The sequence below is a fragment of the Rhea pennata genome, chromosome 4, assembly GCF_028389875.1.
Source record: "Rhea pennata isolate bPtePen1 chromosome 4, bPtePen1.pri, whole genome shotgun sequence".
NCBI lineage: Eukaryota > Metazoa > Chordata > Aves > Rheiformes > Rheidae > Rhea > Rhea pennata.
This window is the reverse complement of record NC_084666.1, coordinates 14,513,982-14,530,324: the sequence shown is the minus strand read 5'-3', so window position 1 is coordinate 14,530,324 and position 16,343 is coordinate 14,513,982. Positions and strand designations below refer to the sequence as shown.

General features: G+C 43.1%; 1 protein-coding gene across 1 annotated transcript; it reads right to left on the bottom strand.

Annotated features, from left to right (window-relative positions):
* Positions 1-1,963: 1,963 nt before the first annotated feature.
* On the bottom strand, positions 1,964-3,421 carry DRD5 (dopamine receptor D5). The gene has a single exon (XM_062574582.1). It carries the CDS (start codon positions 3,419-3,421, stop codon positions 1,964-1,966), a length of 1,458 nt encoding a protein of 485 aa, XP_062430566.1.
* Between the last annotated feature and the right edge of the window lie 12,922 nt (positions 3,422-16,343).

Below are 16,343 nucleotides of genomic sequence, written 5' to 3'. Positions count from 1 at the left end.
AAAAGAGCTATTTAATTGAGATTTGACATCAACAAGGAATGAAAAAGATCAGACAGATTTCAACCTTAAATGACAAAGAGGCAATCGAAAAGATAATACAAAACAACTATATAGCCAATTAATGTCAAATACCACATAAACAAAACATTGCTTGCAGATGAGCCCTGACTGCAGCAGACACAACTGCGAGGGGATCCCGGCCACACGCCTCCTGTGCCTCTTCCAGCCCGAGTCTCACGTGGAGAGAAGGTGACCCTTTGCTGCCCAGAATTACGGGCTTGACTTCCAGAAGGGTTCGACCCTGAACGCACAGCTTGCATGGCAGTGCCTGTTTACGCGACTTCCAGTGGAGAAGGCAGGCTGGTGGCAATCCTGTTCTTCCACATATATCACACGGGCAGCCCAGACCCAGAGGTCTGGGGAACACCCCAGCAGAGGTTGGCCAGAGCTGACAAGACCCATTAGTGCCCCCATGCCTTGGGAGGGAGTCGGTCAGGACCACTCCGATCAGACTTAAACCTTCTCAGCTCATGTCGTGGATACTTTTAAAAGGCAAACATCTTCCAATTTTATTTAGAAAGAATCTCACCCAAAGTCAAAATAAATATTGGTATTGCTTTTACTGCCTTTGATCATTTGCCTTGGAAATAATATCACTTTTGAATTCTGAGCTGAAAGCATGAACACATTTTTAAATGCCATAGTCTATTTGATTTAAATATTTCAATAGAAATGAAGTTTAAAATATGCTTTTACAACTTTTAAAAGACTCTTTTAAAATGTTTTGTAGAGTCCAAGCAGTCTAAATTTATGTGGCATTTAAAAAATTGTAATTAATTTCCAGTAAAGAAAGGAATTATCTACATAAAATACATCAACAGCATTTTCTCTTCTTTTGCTTTGAGCAAGTTCTCTAATGGACTGAGTCTATATTGGGAACTAATTATGAATATCACTTTCAAAATAATTATTTCTAGAAACATTCAGCTTTTAATTTGATCAACAACCTTTTCTCATTAATAGTATCTTTAAAAGCAAGCTCAAGTATAGAGTTAAGTGAAAATTTTAATAACTTTTAAGTATGGATGCTCAATATAGCTGCAAAGAGGAAATCACAAATAATGATAGCATCAATTATCCTAAGAAGAAAAAAAAATGGCATAAATCTAGCTGTAGGTAGAGTCATATAAAAGAGCTTATTTGAGTCAAACACTCCCCTGAGCCTTGCTTTTATTCAAAAATTTTACTTCTGTATAGACTATTTTGCTTTTAAAATAATAGGGTTTAGTAGTTAGTCATTCTAACCATTCAAATAAACACGTTAAAGTTTGAGTATTTGTAAACTTTTCAGGGTGATAATGAAAGAAAATAACCCCTTGATCAATGTAACTTTTATTTATTCAGCTGTGGAAACATGGCAAGGATATTGTAGGCAACAAGACTGCCTAGGAGAACATGAATTTCACATAAACTGTTTTGGCAGAAACACGCATTTAAATAATCATCCAAATCACCACCTCACTACTCCTATCTTAAAAAAAAATAGAGAGAGAGAAAAAAACATAAAATCTGAACAAATGAACAGCATAGGAGAATTTTTTTCTATTTAATGTCTATGCCAGCTTCAATACCTGTCCCTGTTTTTAAGAGTCATAATACTTAGCACTAATAATGGCACCTTTCATTTGCAAACATGTTATAAACATCAACTGATTGTAATCATGCCACAATATCTCTCCATAGCTAATCAATGAGATCTCCTAGTCTGGGGAAGTGCTGAATTACGTTTGTTCTAGCAGCTCTCTGTATGACGGTATCTAAATCCTACAAAGTGCTACATGTACAAGGGAGTTTAGCATGAAGTGACGGACTGAACTATAGCATAACATCAAGCAGGTTTTTCCATTCAGTGCTAATATTTTCTTCTGCAGTCCAAGAACATTTGATCAGGTCAGGATGCAATTTAATGTAAACCATTTGAAGTGAAAGGTGTTATTTTGCCTAGTGAAATCTCACCCTCATAGTCCAGCTCACACACAGAGTCGGTGGCAATTTCATGGCCAGGGGAGATCTGGGATATCCTATCAAAAAGGTTCTCACGATTTTCCTCACAATCAACCACATTTGGGATCATGTTGACATAAGCAGTCACTATCTCCTTATGGAAAAGGGTGTCCTGGTTGTAAGAAATAAGCTCATTGCTTATGTTAACAGTCTCCACTGGAGTACTAGAGCAATACTGGCTGCATCCCAGGAGCTTGGAGAAGACCTTCCTAAAGTCAGCATTGAAGGCATAGATGATGGGGTTGAGAGAGGAGTTGGCCCACCCAAACCAGACGAAGATATTAAAGGTGGTCTCACTGACACAGGGAAGGCCAGCATGGGGGTCGCTGGGGGGACTCTCGCAGAAGGGAACCATGCAGTTCAAGATAAAGAATGGCAACCAGCAGCAGACAAAGACTCCCATGATGACAGAAAGAGTCTTCAACACCTTGGTCTCTTTCCTGATGGAGGACTTGAGGCTGGAGTGATGATGGCAGTCAATGTGGTTGCTCCGGCAGCTCTGTGCGTGCTCAGCTGCCCTCTCCAGGGATGAGATGCGACGAATCTGCACCTGGGCAATGCGGTAGATCCGAGTATAGGTAACTATCATGATAGCCACTGGGATATAAAAACTGATGAGGGAGGAGGAAATAGCATAAGTCCTATTGAGGCTGGAGTCACAGCTCTCTAATGGTCCAGCAAGGGTGTCATTGTTGCCCAAGGTCCCATCAGAGGGTTTCATGGCCGCTAATGCCACCCATGTGGTGCTCATGTCTTCTGCCCAGGTGGTGACAGCACCCAGTGCTGCCCAGTCGGATCCGTGTCCAATATCCCCAGCAGCAGCAACATCCCCACCTTTGTGCCAGTTGAGCTGGACGGGGATAAAGGAGATGAGCACAGACAAAGCCCACGCCACGCTGATCATCACCAGAGCCAACCTTTGGGTCATCTTCCTCTCATACCGGAAAGGGCTAGAAATAGCCCAGTACCTGTCCACACTAATCACGCAGAGGTTCAGGATGGAGGCTGTGGAGCACATGATATCAAAGGCCACCCAGATGTTGCAGAAAGCCCCGAAGGGCCAGTACCCGGCCACTTCAGCCACTGCTTTCCAGGGCATCACTAGCAGAGCCACCAGCAGGTCCGAGACAGCCAGGGACACGATGAAGATGTTGGTGACCTTGGTCCTCAGGTGCCGGTAGCGGACGATGGCCGCGCACACCAGCACGTTGCCGAAGAGCGTCCAGAGGATGAGCAGGGCCAGCAGGCTGCCCGCCGCCACCTGCGCCGCCCCGGGGGCGCCCGCCGGGCCCCGCGCCCCGCCGCGGGGCCCCGCCGCCGCCGGCGGCAGGCTGGGGCCGGGGCCGCCCCGCGGCATGGCTGGCGGCTCCCGGCGGCTCCCGGCGGCGGGCGGCGGCGGCCGGGGCGCGCCGAGCAGCCAGCGCCGCCCCGCCGCCCGGCCCCATGGGGAAAACGCCCCCCCGCCCCGCCGCCACCCCTGCCCGCTGCCCGCTGTCCCGCGGCCGCCCCGCGCCTCAGCGCGCACCGCTGCCCGGGCTCCGCGCCCCGCTGCCCGGGCTCCCCGCTCCGCTGCTCAGGCTCCCCGCTCCGCGTCTCAGCGCGCACCGCTGCCGGGTTCCGCGCACCGCTGCCCGGGCTCCCCGCTCCGCTGCTCGGGCTCCCCGCTCCGCGTCTCAGCGCGCACCGCTGCCGGGCTCCGCGCACCGCTGCCCGGGCTCCCCGCTCCGCTGCTCAGGCTCCCCGCTCCGCGTCTCAGCGCGCACCGCTGCCGGGTTCCGCGCACCGCTGCCCGGGCTCCCCGCTCCGCTGCCCGGCTCCGCGCCCCGCTGCCCGGGCTCCCCGCTCCGCTGCTCGGGCTCCCCGCTCCGCGTCTCAGCGCGCACCGCTGCCGGGCTCCGCGCACCGCTGCCCGGGCTCCCCGCTCCGCTGCTCAGGCTCCCCGCTCCGCGTCTCAGCGCGCCCCGCTGCCCGGCTCCGCGCCCCGCTGCCCGGGCTCCCCGCTCCGCTGCTCGGGCTCCCCGCTCCGCGTCTCAGCGCGCCCCGCTGCCCGGGCTCCCCGCTCCGCTGCCCGGGCTCCGCGCCCGCGGCTCTGCGCTCCCACCTGCTCGAGGTCCCAGCTCCGCGTCTCAGCGCGCCCCGCTGCCCGGGCTCCGCGCCCCGCCGCTCAGCGCGCCCCCGCCGCTCAGACTCTGCGGTTCAGCGCGCCCCCGGGCTCGGTCCCCGTTCCGCGTGCCCCGCTCCAGCTGCGCGCCCCGCTGCTCCGCGCCCCGCGGCTCGGAGTGGCGGCTCCGGCCGCCCCGCGCCCGCCAGTCCCCGGAGCCGCGGAGCGGCGCCGCCCGCCCGGCGCCCTCCGAGCGCGCTGCGCTGCGCTGCGCTGCGCTGCGCTCCGCGCGACCCACGGCGGGGTCCCGCGCGCCGCAGCCCCTGCAGCGCCCCTCTCCTCCGCGCCCGAAACTGCCGCGTTTCGCAGTGCTTTCGGCAATTTCCCTAGCAGTCGCCGGCAGGAAGTCCGAAAGTTGCGGTGGGGGCGGCGGGGACGGGCTGGTTTCTTTTCGCAGAGACGAAACGGAGCCTAGATCCAAAGCTTCCAAAAGCTTCCGTGGACGGCGGCAGAGCTGCCACCGCTCAGAGCCAAGACACCCGGCAAGCGAAATCCGGATCTCTCCCTTTCGGGCTCATCTGTGGCGTGGATCGCTCTGCTCCGTAGGGCTTTTATACAGCTGGGGAAACGGACTTACGTACCCAGCGGTACAAGCATCGACACTGCTGTTGCACACACCGTGCACTGATAGCATACCTGTGTTTTAAAGATGAAAGTTTAGTGATTTTTATTCAAAATATTACAGTTTATGTTTCTCCAAATCCTATCTATTTTTAAACCCACTGATAGAAACCAAGTCTGTTCTTGATTAAGTGACTTGTTTTAGTACTAAAAAGGCTGAGAAAGCCCCTCTTCAGCCCTCCAGCTCCTTCTCTAGTCAGAGATGGACAAGACTTACTATACCCTGATGTATCTGAAGTGACATAAAGAGTAAGCGTTAGAGTTACTAAATACAGAGTCAACAAAATAAAATCTGTAACCTTTAGGCAATTTCCTAAAATTGTCACAAGAAAAACTAGAATATCACTCTAGCTCATGCTTAAGAAATTGGCACTACTCTCACACATTTAAACAGATTTATTTATATTTAATATTGGAAGGAGCATTTAGCTTTTTCCACCACTGAATTCTAAACAGCATGACTAAAGCAAAGATGATGAGGCAATGTGTTGTTGCACAAACTCTGCTTTCCTGAGTAATGCCTCCTACATTTATATAAATGAAGAACCAAATTCTGCTAGTACTCATGCACATGTTTTTTCAATTCACTGGTCCAGAAATGTGTATGTTTTGTGTAAAAATAGCAATGACCTGATTTGCTTCTTTAGTTTGTATGCATTGCTTCAGCAATGTAGAGGTGTGCATCTACATGCAAATGAGCTGACACAAATGATGTTCATAATATGATATATATGTGCATACATTTAGTATGCAGTCAATATGCATTATTTATTTAAATAAACATATGTGTAGGTATGCATAATAATAATAATAACAATGATGTTAGCCTAATAATAACATAGCTATGCCTATAACTCAACAGCACCAGTACACAGACTGGTGCTCAGTATAAATCACCACTGGCATTTTAAGCTGAGATGTTGGAATGAATTGTGGCTGCGGGCATACATTATATTTTGCCAGCTGCTGTCTCTATGGTGGTGTTGAGCACAAGCAGGCACATACAGCTCAGAAAGGCATCCTAACCCATTGAAACAAAAATTGTCTGAGCTCATTTGTCAGGCATCTAAAGAACAAAATTTTACTGTGTCCTTTCTACATTACTTTATGCAAGAGATTGGCCCAAAGGAGAGAGGTGTTTCCAAAATACCTACTTTAATGGCCAAGTATTGCATTTGGATGTGTCTGACCCCTGTGTAACTCAGTCTTTAAAGAAATAGTGTCATCTCTCACCTATTTCATGATTAGCAGATGGTTTGGAGTTTGAGCTGGTGTAAACTGAACTTGTTCACCATAGATACGTAGGGAAAGAGAGCTCTCACTGAGCTGAGGGAAGTTTTATTAGCCAAAGATGCAGCTGCACGTGTAGGAGTGCTGAAGATACAGGCTTGAATGTTGATCCAACATCTTCAGCACTCTCAAAACTTTCTTTCAAATATCAGGAATGTTCAGAAATGTTTTCAATGGTGGTAGAAAAAAAATACTGGTTTGTAACGTGGTGGCATGTGAGACTAAAACCACCAAGCTGATATAAGGGACTCCAGTGAGTTGATAAGTCATGAAGCAACAGCGAGAAATAGGAGCAATCGCTTGGCTGCAACACTTCCAGCAGATCATTCGCAGCAGCACCAGGCTAGAGCAACAACTGTGTAATGGGAACCCTTATGGCGTGTTATAATACTGTACCCGTCACCTGGGATAAAAACTGTTAACATTTACAGGTTATTGGTAGTTTGCATGGAAGTCTCATTCTAAGAACAGCCTATTAAAGCCACAGCTGTCACTTCCTTAGCAATTTGGGGTAGGTTTGTTCCATCCTGCAACCATTCTTGTAAGGTTTTTTTTGCTTTTCCTTCAGAGCATTGTCTGTTTTTTTCTTTTTTCTTTTTCTTTTTTTTTTTATATATTCATCTGTTAAAACTGCACTTCCCTCACACAGCTGGCAGATTGGAAGTAATGAAATTTAACTATTATTGCAATGGTTCTAGAGGGGAAAAATCTTTGCAGTCCCTGATTTTGGAAATATATGTTTTATTAGCTCTGTTACTCTTCACTGCAACACAGCCTATTCAATGGCCCTTTTCAAAACACATGTATCTACATGCATCTACTGTTCTGTAGAAATATATTTATTCAAAAATTGATGACACTCAATAATTCACCCACCATCATTAGATGCTTGCATCTAATAGACACTCAATGTGAAGAGATAAAAAGTAATTAACACCAACAGGAAGTTAAAATATATAGAATAAAAAATAAATAACAAATAAAATAGGATAAAAATATATGGAAACAGATACATGTTTAGGCTACAAAACCATCCCACCAAAAATCTCTCATTAAAGTTAGTCACTAAAACAGGAAAGAAGAGGTAGTGAAAGGTAGCTGGAGCCAGAGTACATTAGACCTCTGAACCCAATTTAGCAAAGTAGCTGGGCAAGTTCTTAAGTTTAGCTGTATGCTCAAGTCGAGCTATATTTAGTAGCACTGTTGAACGTATGTTTAAGCTCCATCAGTTTCACTTACTGCAGCTGAAATGCTGTTCTGCACAGGCATAGACAAAGGCACATGTGTATATATAGAAACATGAAAATACCGAGGAAGGAAGAAAGAGGAGAGAACTGGTATCATCAATCTATTCAGCGCAGGTGAAAAATCCTTTCAGACTAGGTCTGGTTCTGTTGCTCAAGTTTCAAAAGTTTCAAATTAAAAAAAATGGAAAATGGCAGAAAAGAGTTACAGGAATAATTTGCCTTGGAATTGTGGTTCTCTCTTGGGGACAGACTCTGGAAGCTCAGGTTTCCACACAGAGCAGAGGACACCAGGGGGTTAGAAGTTGACTCTGAAACAGTTGGGAATGTTCAACAGAGGGAAAAGTTTACTGATAATAAGTGACTTCTTTATTCTTTTAGGAAAGGTGATAGAAACGGCAGTGGCTAGAGAGAGAACTGGTAAGGAATCCAGCCATAGATAAGGTGCAGGTTTTTAACACTGAGGCTAATTAATGACTGAAACAATTGATTTAGGGTTTTAGTGGATTTGCCATCGAAAGTCTTAAATTGAAGGTTGAACGCATTCTTAAAGGATGTTCTTTAGCTAACCCCCAGATATGTCTTGATTCAGATATTACCAAACAATATTCAAAATGTTGTAAGGAAAGGAATTTTAGATGATTAAGGTTATTCCTTTTGGCCTTAAAAATCTATCTAGGCTTTCTTGACTTGGGACTCTGATGGATAGTGGTGATTAACAATATAATAATATGAACGAGCAGTCCTCCTGGTATCTCGTTTTTTCTAAATCTGTAATGAGTGTGATATGTCTCCTACCTGAGGTTGCTGATCTCTCTGTGGGTGAAATCATGAAGTGACTGATCTTATCAGAAAAGGCTCCCACAGATTTTCTTATTATTATTATCATTCATATGGAGCCTGTCTTAACTTAAACCAATGGTAAAAGATGACAAATGAATGTCAATCAAAATCAAAACCAAGGGAAATATCATTTTTTGTAAATACATGATTTCCCAGTGGATGGTCTTAGTTCATTTTGTGACTTTTGTCTTATGAAATATTATCTTGCATTTTTGAATATTCATAATGAGGCTTTAACTTGTGATACTTCTGTGATATATTGCAAAACTAGTGTCAGTATTTTTCACGGGTTAAAGTAGGTGCAGATAAGATGGTAAGAGAGCTCACATGATGAAAAACTATTAGCAATAAGTGAGATTTTGAAGCATGATAAAGAAAAAAAGAATATTAACAAACTTTTATTCAGTAGTACTTTTGGGGTACATTATTTGTATTCTCTGTGCGCACATGCATGGCCGCATTCAAGGTGAACATCTGCCCTGAGGAAATTATCAAGATGAAAAAGCTATTTTAATTTTCTAGAGTTGAACATTCCAAGATTTTTATTTTGTCTTTTATCAACTATGTTACCAGACTGCAAATGAAAATCAAGTGGGCTTAATTCCCAAAGAGGTCAATGTAATTTCGTCTCTGGCTTCAACAGAATAAAAACTTTGACATATGGGGTAATCTAAAAATAAATTTCTTTTATTTATTCCCTGTAAGAGTGACGGAGCACTGGAGCAGGTTGCCCAGAGAGGTGGTGGAGTCTCCTTCTCTGGAGATCTTCAAGGCCCGCCTGGATGCAACCCTGTCTAACGTGCTCTAGGTGACCCTGCTGAGCAGGGGGGTTGGACTAGATGATCTCCAGAGGTCCCTTCCAATCTTACTGATTCTATGGTTCTGTGGTTCTATGATTTAAACTTTCCAATTTCTCAGTTTCTCTAACTCCTTGTATATTGACAGGATCTATCAATATTAAATTGAATGTGTAAACTATAGGATGTTATAGTTGATTATTTTTACTGAAACACCTGCAACCTATGGTATTTCTCTTAGGGTTTTACCCTGTTCATTAACTTAATATGAGATTGTCTTCCACAAAACAAGTAGTAAACCCAAATCCTTAATGGGTGATACAGAAGTAAACAAACAGTAATTTCTGTAGTGAAGATGGTCCTATTCTGAAGATTTTACTTTTAAATTTGCTAGAAATAGGGACCTCAGAAGACTAAGTACAGTCACTCTGTGTCTTACACACACTCTGTGTTGGCTTACTTTCGTCCTTCTCTTATGAGCTTGTGTTGACATTCCTTCTTTTATCCTGTGCTGTCAGCACAAACAGCACCTTCAGGGTGATCAGGACTGTCTGGCCAGCCCCGACTGGGCTGGTAATGTGGAAGGGCACAGAGTCCAAGCAGCTGCTGGCCTGAGCAGATGTGCAGATCCTTGTCTCCTGCTCTGCTAAAGTTGTGCCCAGCACGATCAGTCTTCAGCCCCCCCAGTGGCCACTTAATCTGGCAGCACAGAAGAGACAAAAAAGCTTCTTTAGGGGCCAGATCACCCTAATCAGGGAAAATTTGGGGGTAGCAGGGAGGTAGCGGTGGCCTCTCGAGGAAAGCAGGTGACATCTCAGAGGGCCACGTGAATAACCTGTCACTGGGCTTCCTCCTCCAAAAAGGCGCCAGATGGATAGAAAGGAACAGGATGCGGAAGCAGGACCCCAAATTCTCAGCTACTTCACTGTCACCATGGGACACTTGTATTACTGTAAATGCTAAACATAAGACTACAATCAAGTTGATTTTACAAGCATCTGAACAGTCAGAATTGATAGAGTAGGTCTGTACTTTTTAAGGGTTGTATAGAACCAGGATTAGTATTTGTATTTCATGATTTACTCTTGGGAAGGATTCCTGTTTCAAATTTTAAACAGTTAGCCTCAAGAATGACCATCTTCATCACATTGAGATGATCAGTATTTACTGTTTTTTCTTAGTTCTGTTTTTCATTCACCCCAAGTAAGATGTAAAAAAAAAAAAAAAATGTTTTTTAATAGAATCAACAGGTTTCATTCATCTTCATTCATACAATAGAATATCAGCCACAGGGTTTAGGAAAATCTTCCTTAAATATCTATTATTATAATCCTAATGACTATCAGTGCTGTTACAGAACACAGAAAAGGTGATGATGAAGATGCCAGCCTGCCAACACAAAGCAGTGGTGTTGACAAAGAAAAACTACCGTTCCTGAGACAGCAATTTATTCTGAATTCTGAATGCCAATCTGCATTCTGAGCAGAGGCATTTCACCCTGTAGTGTGGCTAGCTTTGCCATCCTGTTGGTTTCTCCTTATCCTCCATGGTAAGGAGAGTCTAAGCAGAAATATGCACTCTTTCAGGTGCAGAGGGCACCCAGCACCACCTCCAGTGCACTAAGGACTCTGTTCTTCTAGCTGACACACTGCGAATCCAAGGACAGAACACGCAAGGCAGAATGCACACAGTCCAATAATTCAAGAGAAATGCCCCAAATTCTTCAACAAGTCACAACTGCGGTGGGTTGGCACCGTGTGCGGCCATGTGACAAAAATCAACTGTGACAAGAGTCCGTGTGTGAAAAGGGAGGAAGAGATGGGACCTCGGCAGCCTCGTAGGGAGCAGCCCCAGAACGCGATCAGTCTGGGCAAAGCCGTCAGTCCGGGGGTCATTCAGCCCGCTTGGGAACGGCATGGCTCTGCACCACGCTCAGGTCTGCTTGAAAGTCCCAGTGAGCCTCAGGCAGTAGCACAATACTTCCTGGAAGCCACAAGTTTGCTCCAGCGATCCTCATGCCTGCAAAACAACAATTGAACCCAGAGGGATTTTATTTTTGCAAGCACAGTCAATCAGAAGACTCCTATATATATGTTAACTTTCAAGATACGTTAAAAGATTATTTTTGCCTTGGGCATTCAGCAGGGGTGACTGTACTTGAGTCAGTCTTCATCAAAGGTAAAATGTGTATTGGTCTGAGAAAAAAAAAGAGTTGCTTTAGGGATTAGCTGGCTCTCAGCTTGTTGGAGCGGAGAATGAAACCAAGGACAGAAATTATCAATGGAAATACTGTCTAGCTGCATTCATCAAAGAAAATATTGTAGATCAAATTATCTGATATTTGTGAATTGTTAATTGCACACAAGCCATACTGATTGCAGTAATTACCAACAGTAATGATACCCAGCTCTGAGTCTGAATTTTAATTTTAGAATAATTTACAACTATTTATTGTTATTGGCATGGTCTTCTATTTAAAATAACTAGTTAAAGCAGTTCCTTTTAGTACTATGGACAGAGATTTATGACCCAAGGAAGGACAGGTTATTTTATTTTAGCTCTAACACTGTTCGGACAGAAAAGATAACTATCAGGATTATAGGTGCACGAAAGAAGTTTAATATTCATTGCTGCTTTGACATCATCATGCAAAGGTATGAGGTCTTTCCTTGAGTCATTTCTTCTATGCCATCTATGCCCCACTAACATTTTCTTTCAGTGCCAGATCCCCATCTAGCGGTGTGCAGACTGGCTTGCTTACATCAGTCCTTACCTTTACCTTTACTTGATAACTGCATGCTACAGTTTTATGCCATGCTAATGTGCACAGCTGATGTTAAAACGCAGGAGCCATCATCTCTTCTTGATATACTGAAGATTCAGTTCCTGACTCTTGCTTACAGGAAAGGCTTTCCAAAATAATGAGCAAAGGAAAAAAAAATGAAAAGATTCAGAGAGAGGAAAGAAAGACAGGTTGATGCTTGGAAAAGAACCGAAGAATGTCTTTGAAAATATACTTGAATATTGTTCAAATTTTTCCTGGTAATGCAGTCATTTGATTCAGCAGGCCGTAGCGGATGCTGCCGCGTGGGGAGCACTGCTGGCTGCTCCCCCGACCGTGGAGAGGCGCCGCGGGAGGGACGGGATGGGATGGGCTGGGGACTCGCGCCCAGGCGTCCTTACAAAGCTGCTGCTTGCTGCCTCTCTGCTGTTAGCTGCTGCCTCCCTACCAAGGTCACTGGCTGTTGGTGCCAAAATGGCCAAAATGAGGAATGAGCCAAATGCGAAGTGTAGATTTAGCCCTATTTATTTCATGAATTGTTTCAGTGCAAGTTCTGCTTACCAGCTAAGCCTGGTAAATATTTTATTGCAACATTAATTAAAGTAAAGAGGTTATTGCAACATTGATAAGCTCTCTGTATGGATAGGAGCTGTTCTTCAGTGTATTTTGATTAGAACGATGATACGATTCCTGGGATTCATTAGTCTATATACTCTTTTCACACATTAGCTTTTAGTTACAGTTATGCTGGAGTGACGTTCAAGTAGAGGTTTACTGGAAGATAAACAAACACCCACTGCTTGTGCAACTTTAGGCAGAAAATGTTGTGTAAAGACAAGAAATCACATTTATTGTGAGTCAAGGAGAGAGCAATTTGTTTTCCTGTTGTCCCTGTTCTTTCACAAGCCTTCACCTATTGCATCTGTCTTTATTTGAAAACTTATTCTTAGGCATGAATTCTGGTCTATTTGCTTCCAGTGAGAACTGGAAAATATGTTGGTAAAGATTTTGACTTACCAAAGGGTATATAATGAACCTCAGTTCTTGCTTAAGTGAAGTATAATGGAAATGCAGGAATATAGTGGGAATATACCACAGGAAACTGCAAGTTTTGTTTTAAATCTCAGTCAAATTGTTATTAAAGGACATAATCATACCTCCTAATAGACCAACAAGGACTTTAACCAATGAGTGAGTATGAGATTAACATGAGATTTCCCACTGAAATACATAGAATTCAATCAAAAATTATTTTTTGTGTTAAAAGCTTGAGAATCTTTTTAATCTCATGGCTTTCAGGAGCCGCTTCAGGAGCGCACATGTTTTTATGATAATACTTTGCATAAGACATGGTGTGTGGTGTCCTCAGACTTATTTTTTTCAGGATGCAAAAATGAATCATGTAAGGGTATTTGTACGTCACTACGTGCAGACACTCACCCCTTCATTTAGCCTGTGTTCTGTCGACTGTCAGATCACATAGAGATAAAACAGCATCCAAGTAGCAATCGTTATTTTTGCTAGGCTGCTCACTGACCTGTCTTGTTAAAACTACAACAGGGGAGTCACAGGCTTATGCACAAGTAAACAAGTATTAACTGTTAAAGTGAAAGCACTGTTCATGCATACACAGCCTAATAGTGTCCAGAAAATTCACCTTAGAGAAAGGTCTGAAGAACATTTTTTAAAAGCTTTTTTCTCTTCATTCTTGCAAATGTGATTTCTAAGTATTTCTTAATTAAGCAATAAACTAAACTGTGATTCTTATTAGTTATATGAAACATTATTATCAAATTTATAAATACATTATCCTGGTCACATTATTATTACAATTTAAATTTGCGCTTCATTTACAATGAGAAACGTCTATAGAAAACAACAGAAGTTTACAACCTAACAAAACTATTCTATCTTTATTTTTCTTTTTACTCAACAGATCTGTTCATTATTATTTTTCCAAGCAATAGGACAACTTCTGTTCATCAACAGGCCTACAGGGCAACTCACTTTCATCAAGCAAATTTCTTAGGCCTGAATTTTCCTTCTTTGCATTTCTGCTAAACTTCAGCATCTGTTAGGAGTAAACATTTCAGAGCTGCCTAGATATAATCCAGCTTTCGGTCAGAGCTTGTGTTTGCCTTAGCATAGCAGCGAGCTGGCGATAACGCAGCATACCTCTCAGGTAGGGAGCTGCCCTCCCATGTGCACCTGGACTTTGGGTATGAGGACATGGGAGCAGGGTACCACGAGCAGGACGTCAAGCAGAGCCCTCTAGGTGTCTTACCACCACACGTACAGAGGACCTCTCCAAGCAGTTAACTGCCAGTCCTGAGGAGAGTATCATAAGTTGTGTCAGAGAAGATCATTGTGGGATGGTGTCAGTCAAGGGCGAGAGGAAACGTTACTGTGTCCTGCGGCAGATGCTGTGCAGAGTCAGCCATGCCGCTGGCCGACTAAACACTCAGCCAAGAATTACAGACTGAATCTGTCTCATGTCTCACGTAAGTGTTTGATAATTATTTTCATGTCCACACCATCAGGAGTAGACATTACAATTATATGCACAACTGAAAAACAGGTTTCAAAACCTCCTCAAGCTCTCTGAAAGCATCTTTTAAAATAACAAAAACATTAACATATAACATCCAAAAGCACAGGAATGTAGCATGCTGCAGACTTTTTATACTCTGAGTTTAAGAGGAATGAGCAACTGAAACTTATGATACAGAGAAGCTACCTTATTCAGAAGGCTTTTAAACAAATATCAAATTGCTCATCTGAGTACGGGACTGTGTAAAGTTACAGACAACATGTTCTTTACATTTTCTTTTTAGGAGCATAAAAACTCCAAGGCCTTTAACATCTGAAGTCTGTTAGTGTTCTTTCACCCTCTTTCTTAAAAATTCCTCCTGAAAAAGGATGTTTTAACAAACCCACCAGAGCCCTGAAATCATGGACAATCTACTGTATAAATCTCTCTACACATGCCTGAATGATAGCTTTAAGTTCTTCTATCTTGGAACATAGGACAAATGAATCAAAAGAAAACATATAATTTGATATAGAATACTGCCATCTTTTCTATGAACCACAAAAAAAAAAAAAAAAAATCCCCTTTGTTTAACAATGTTAAGTTTAACAGTGTTAAGTTGCAAGTAACTATTTCTATATTAACTTGTAATCTTGCTGCAGCCGTATGACCTGACATACCCCTGGTTGAGGATTTTTTAACTGTTCACCCAGTCATTCCTGAAACATCTGGCAATGTTTCATATTGTTCCAGTGGTTACTAATATTAATTTTAACACTGCTATACTAGCCTGGGAAATGTAAGAATCATTCATTTTCTTTGCTAGCAACAACATTTCTTCAAATAGGTGCTGTGGGACATAGATTTTTCTCTGTATGATACATATTTTCCACTAACAGGAGTGATGTTTGGTGTGAGGGAAGAATAGAGCCATATTTCTAGTGGCTTTCAACTATATTTAGAGCTACATGTAGAAACAGCAGGTAAGTGCGTATAAGAAAGAAGTTGATTGATGTTTATAATATTTACTATATCTAAATTGGAATAATTTCACCCCTTTATATAAATTTCTAAAGTACTCTCTTTGTGTGCTACAGGAATAATATGAGGATAACCTAAGAGTATACTGTAAAGAGAATTTTTTGTGTGCAAGAAGGAAATCCCATTAACTTCAGTGAAAAATATAGGTATGTTGTGGGAATCAGGAATTTGTTATTTATTCAGCATGCCAAAATCCTGAAAAATAGGTACTTAAACTCACATAATTCACTTAAGAGAGTCTCATCTGCTTACTTTCTGAGACTGTCAGATCCTGTTATCACCTGTATCTATGTACTTCTTCCTGCCTATCCCAAAATTTTATGGGACGCAACTTCAACTAACTATGCATGTTTGTGTCCAAGGCAAACCTCTAAAGCTCTATCCTCTGCATCAGGACTCCTAGTTTTCAGGAAAGACCCCAAAACTCTAAAGTGAATAGGACCTCAACATTATGGTAGCTTCATGATAAATGTTTGTAACAGAACATATAGATTCCTCCCTCACCCCAGGGATTAACTAGTTCTGCTTTAGTTGAAGACAAACATTGGGAATCAACTAAAGAGCAGCAGTTCCAGCTGAAGAATGACATAGGACCCCTCCCAGAAAAAAAAAGAGAAGAAACAAATTAAAGCTTTATTTGATGACCTTGAGATACGATGATTTCTTTTTTTACTTAAAGTAAAACCAATGTCAAGACAACTAAGTTAAATAGTTAGAGCTAGGATTTGTACGGAAGATGAGATAAGGCTAGTAAGTTTAAGAGAAGAGATAGAAAAATTTGCTCTGTAGAATGAATGCAAAAACTAATAGACACATGGTAAAAGAGCACGATAAGCAGCAGTGGAGAAAGGCAGAGTCTACAGCAATGTGATCAGGGGTGACTCTTTTCAAAACACTCAAACTGTAGCAATTGAAATCACTTTTCAGGAGTACCAGAGCTCTTCTGGTTAATGTAATTCAGACTTCAGCT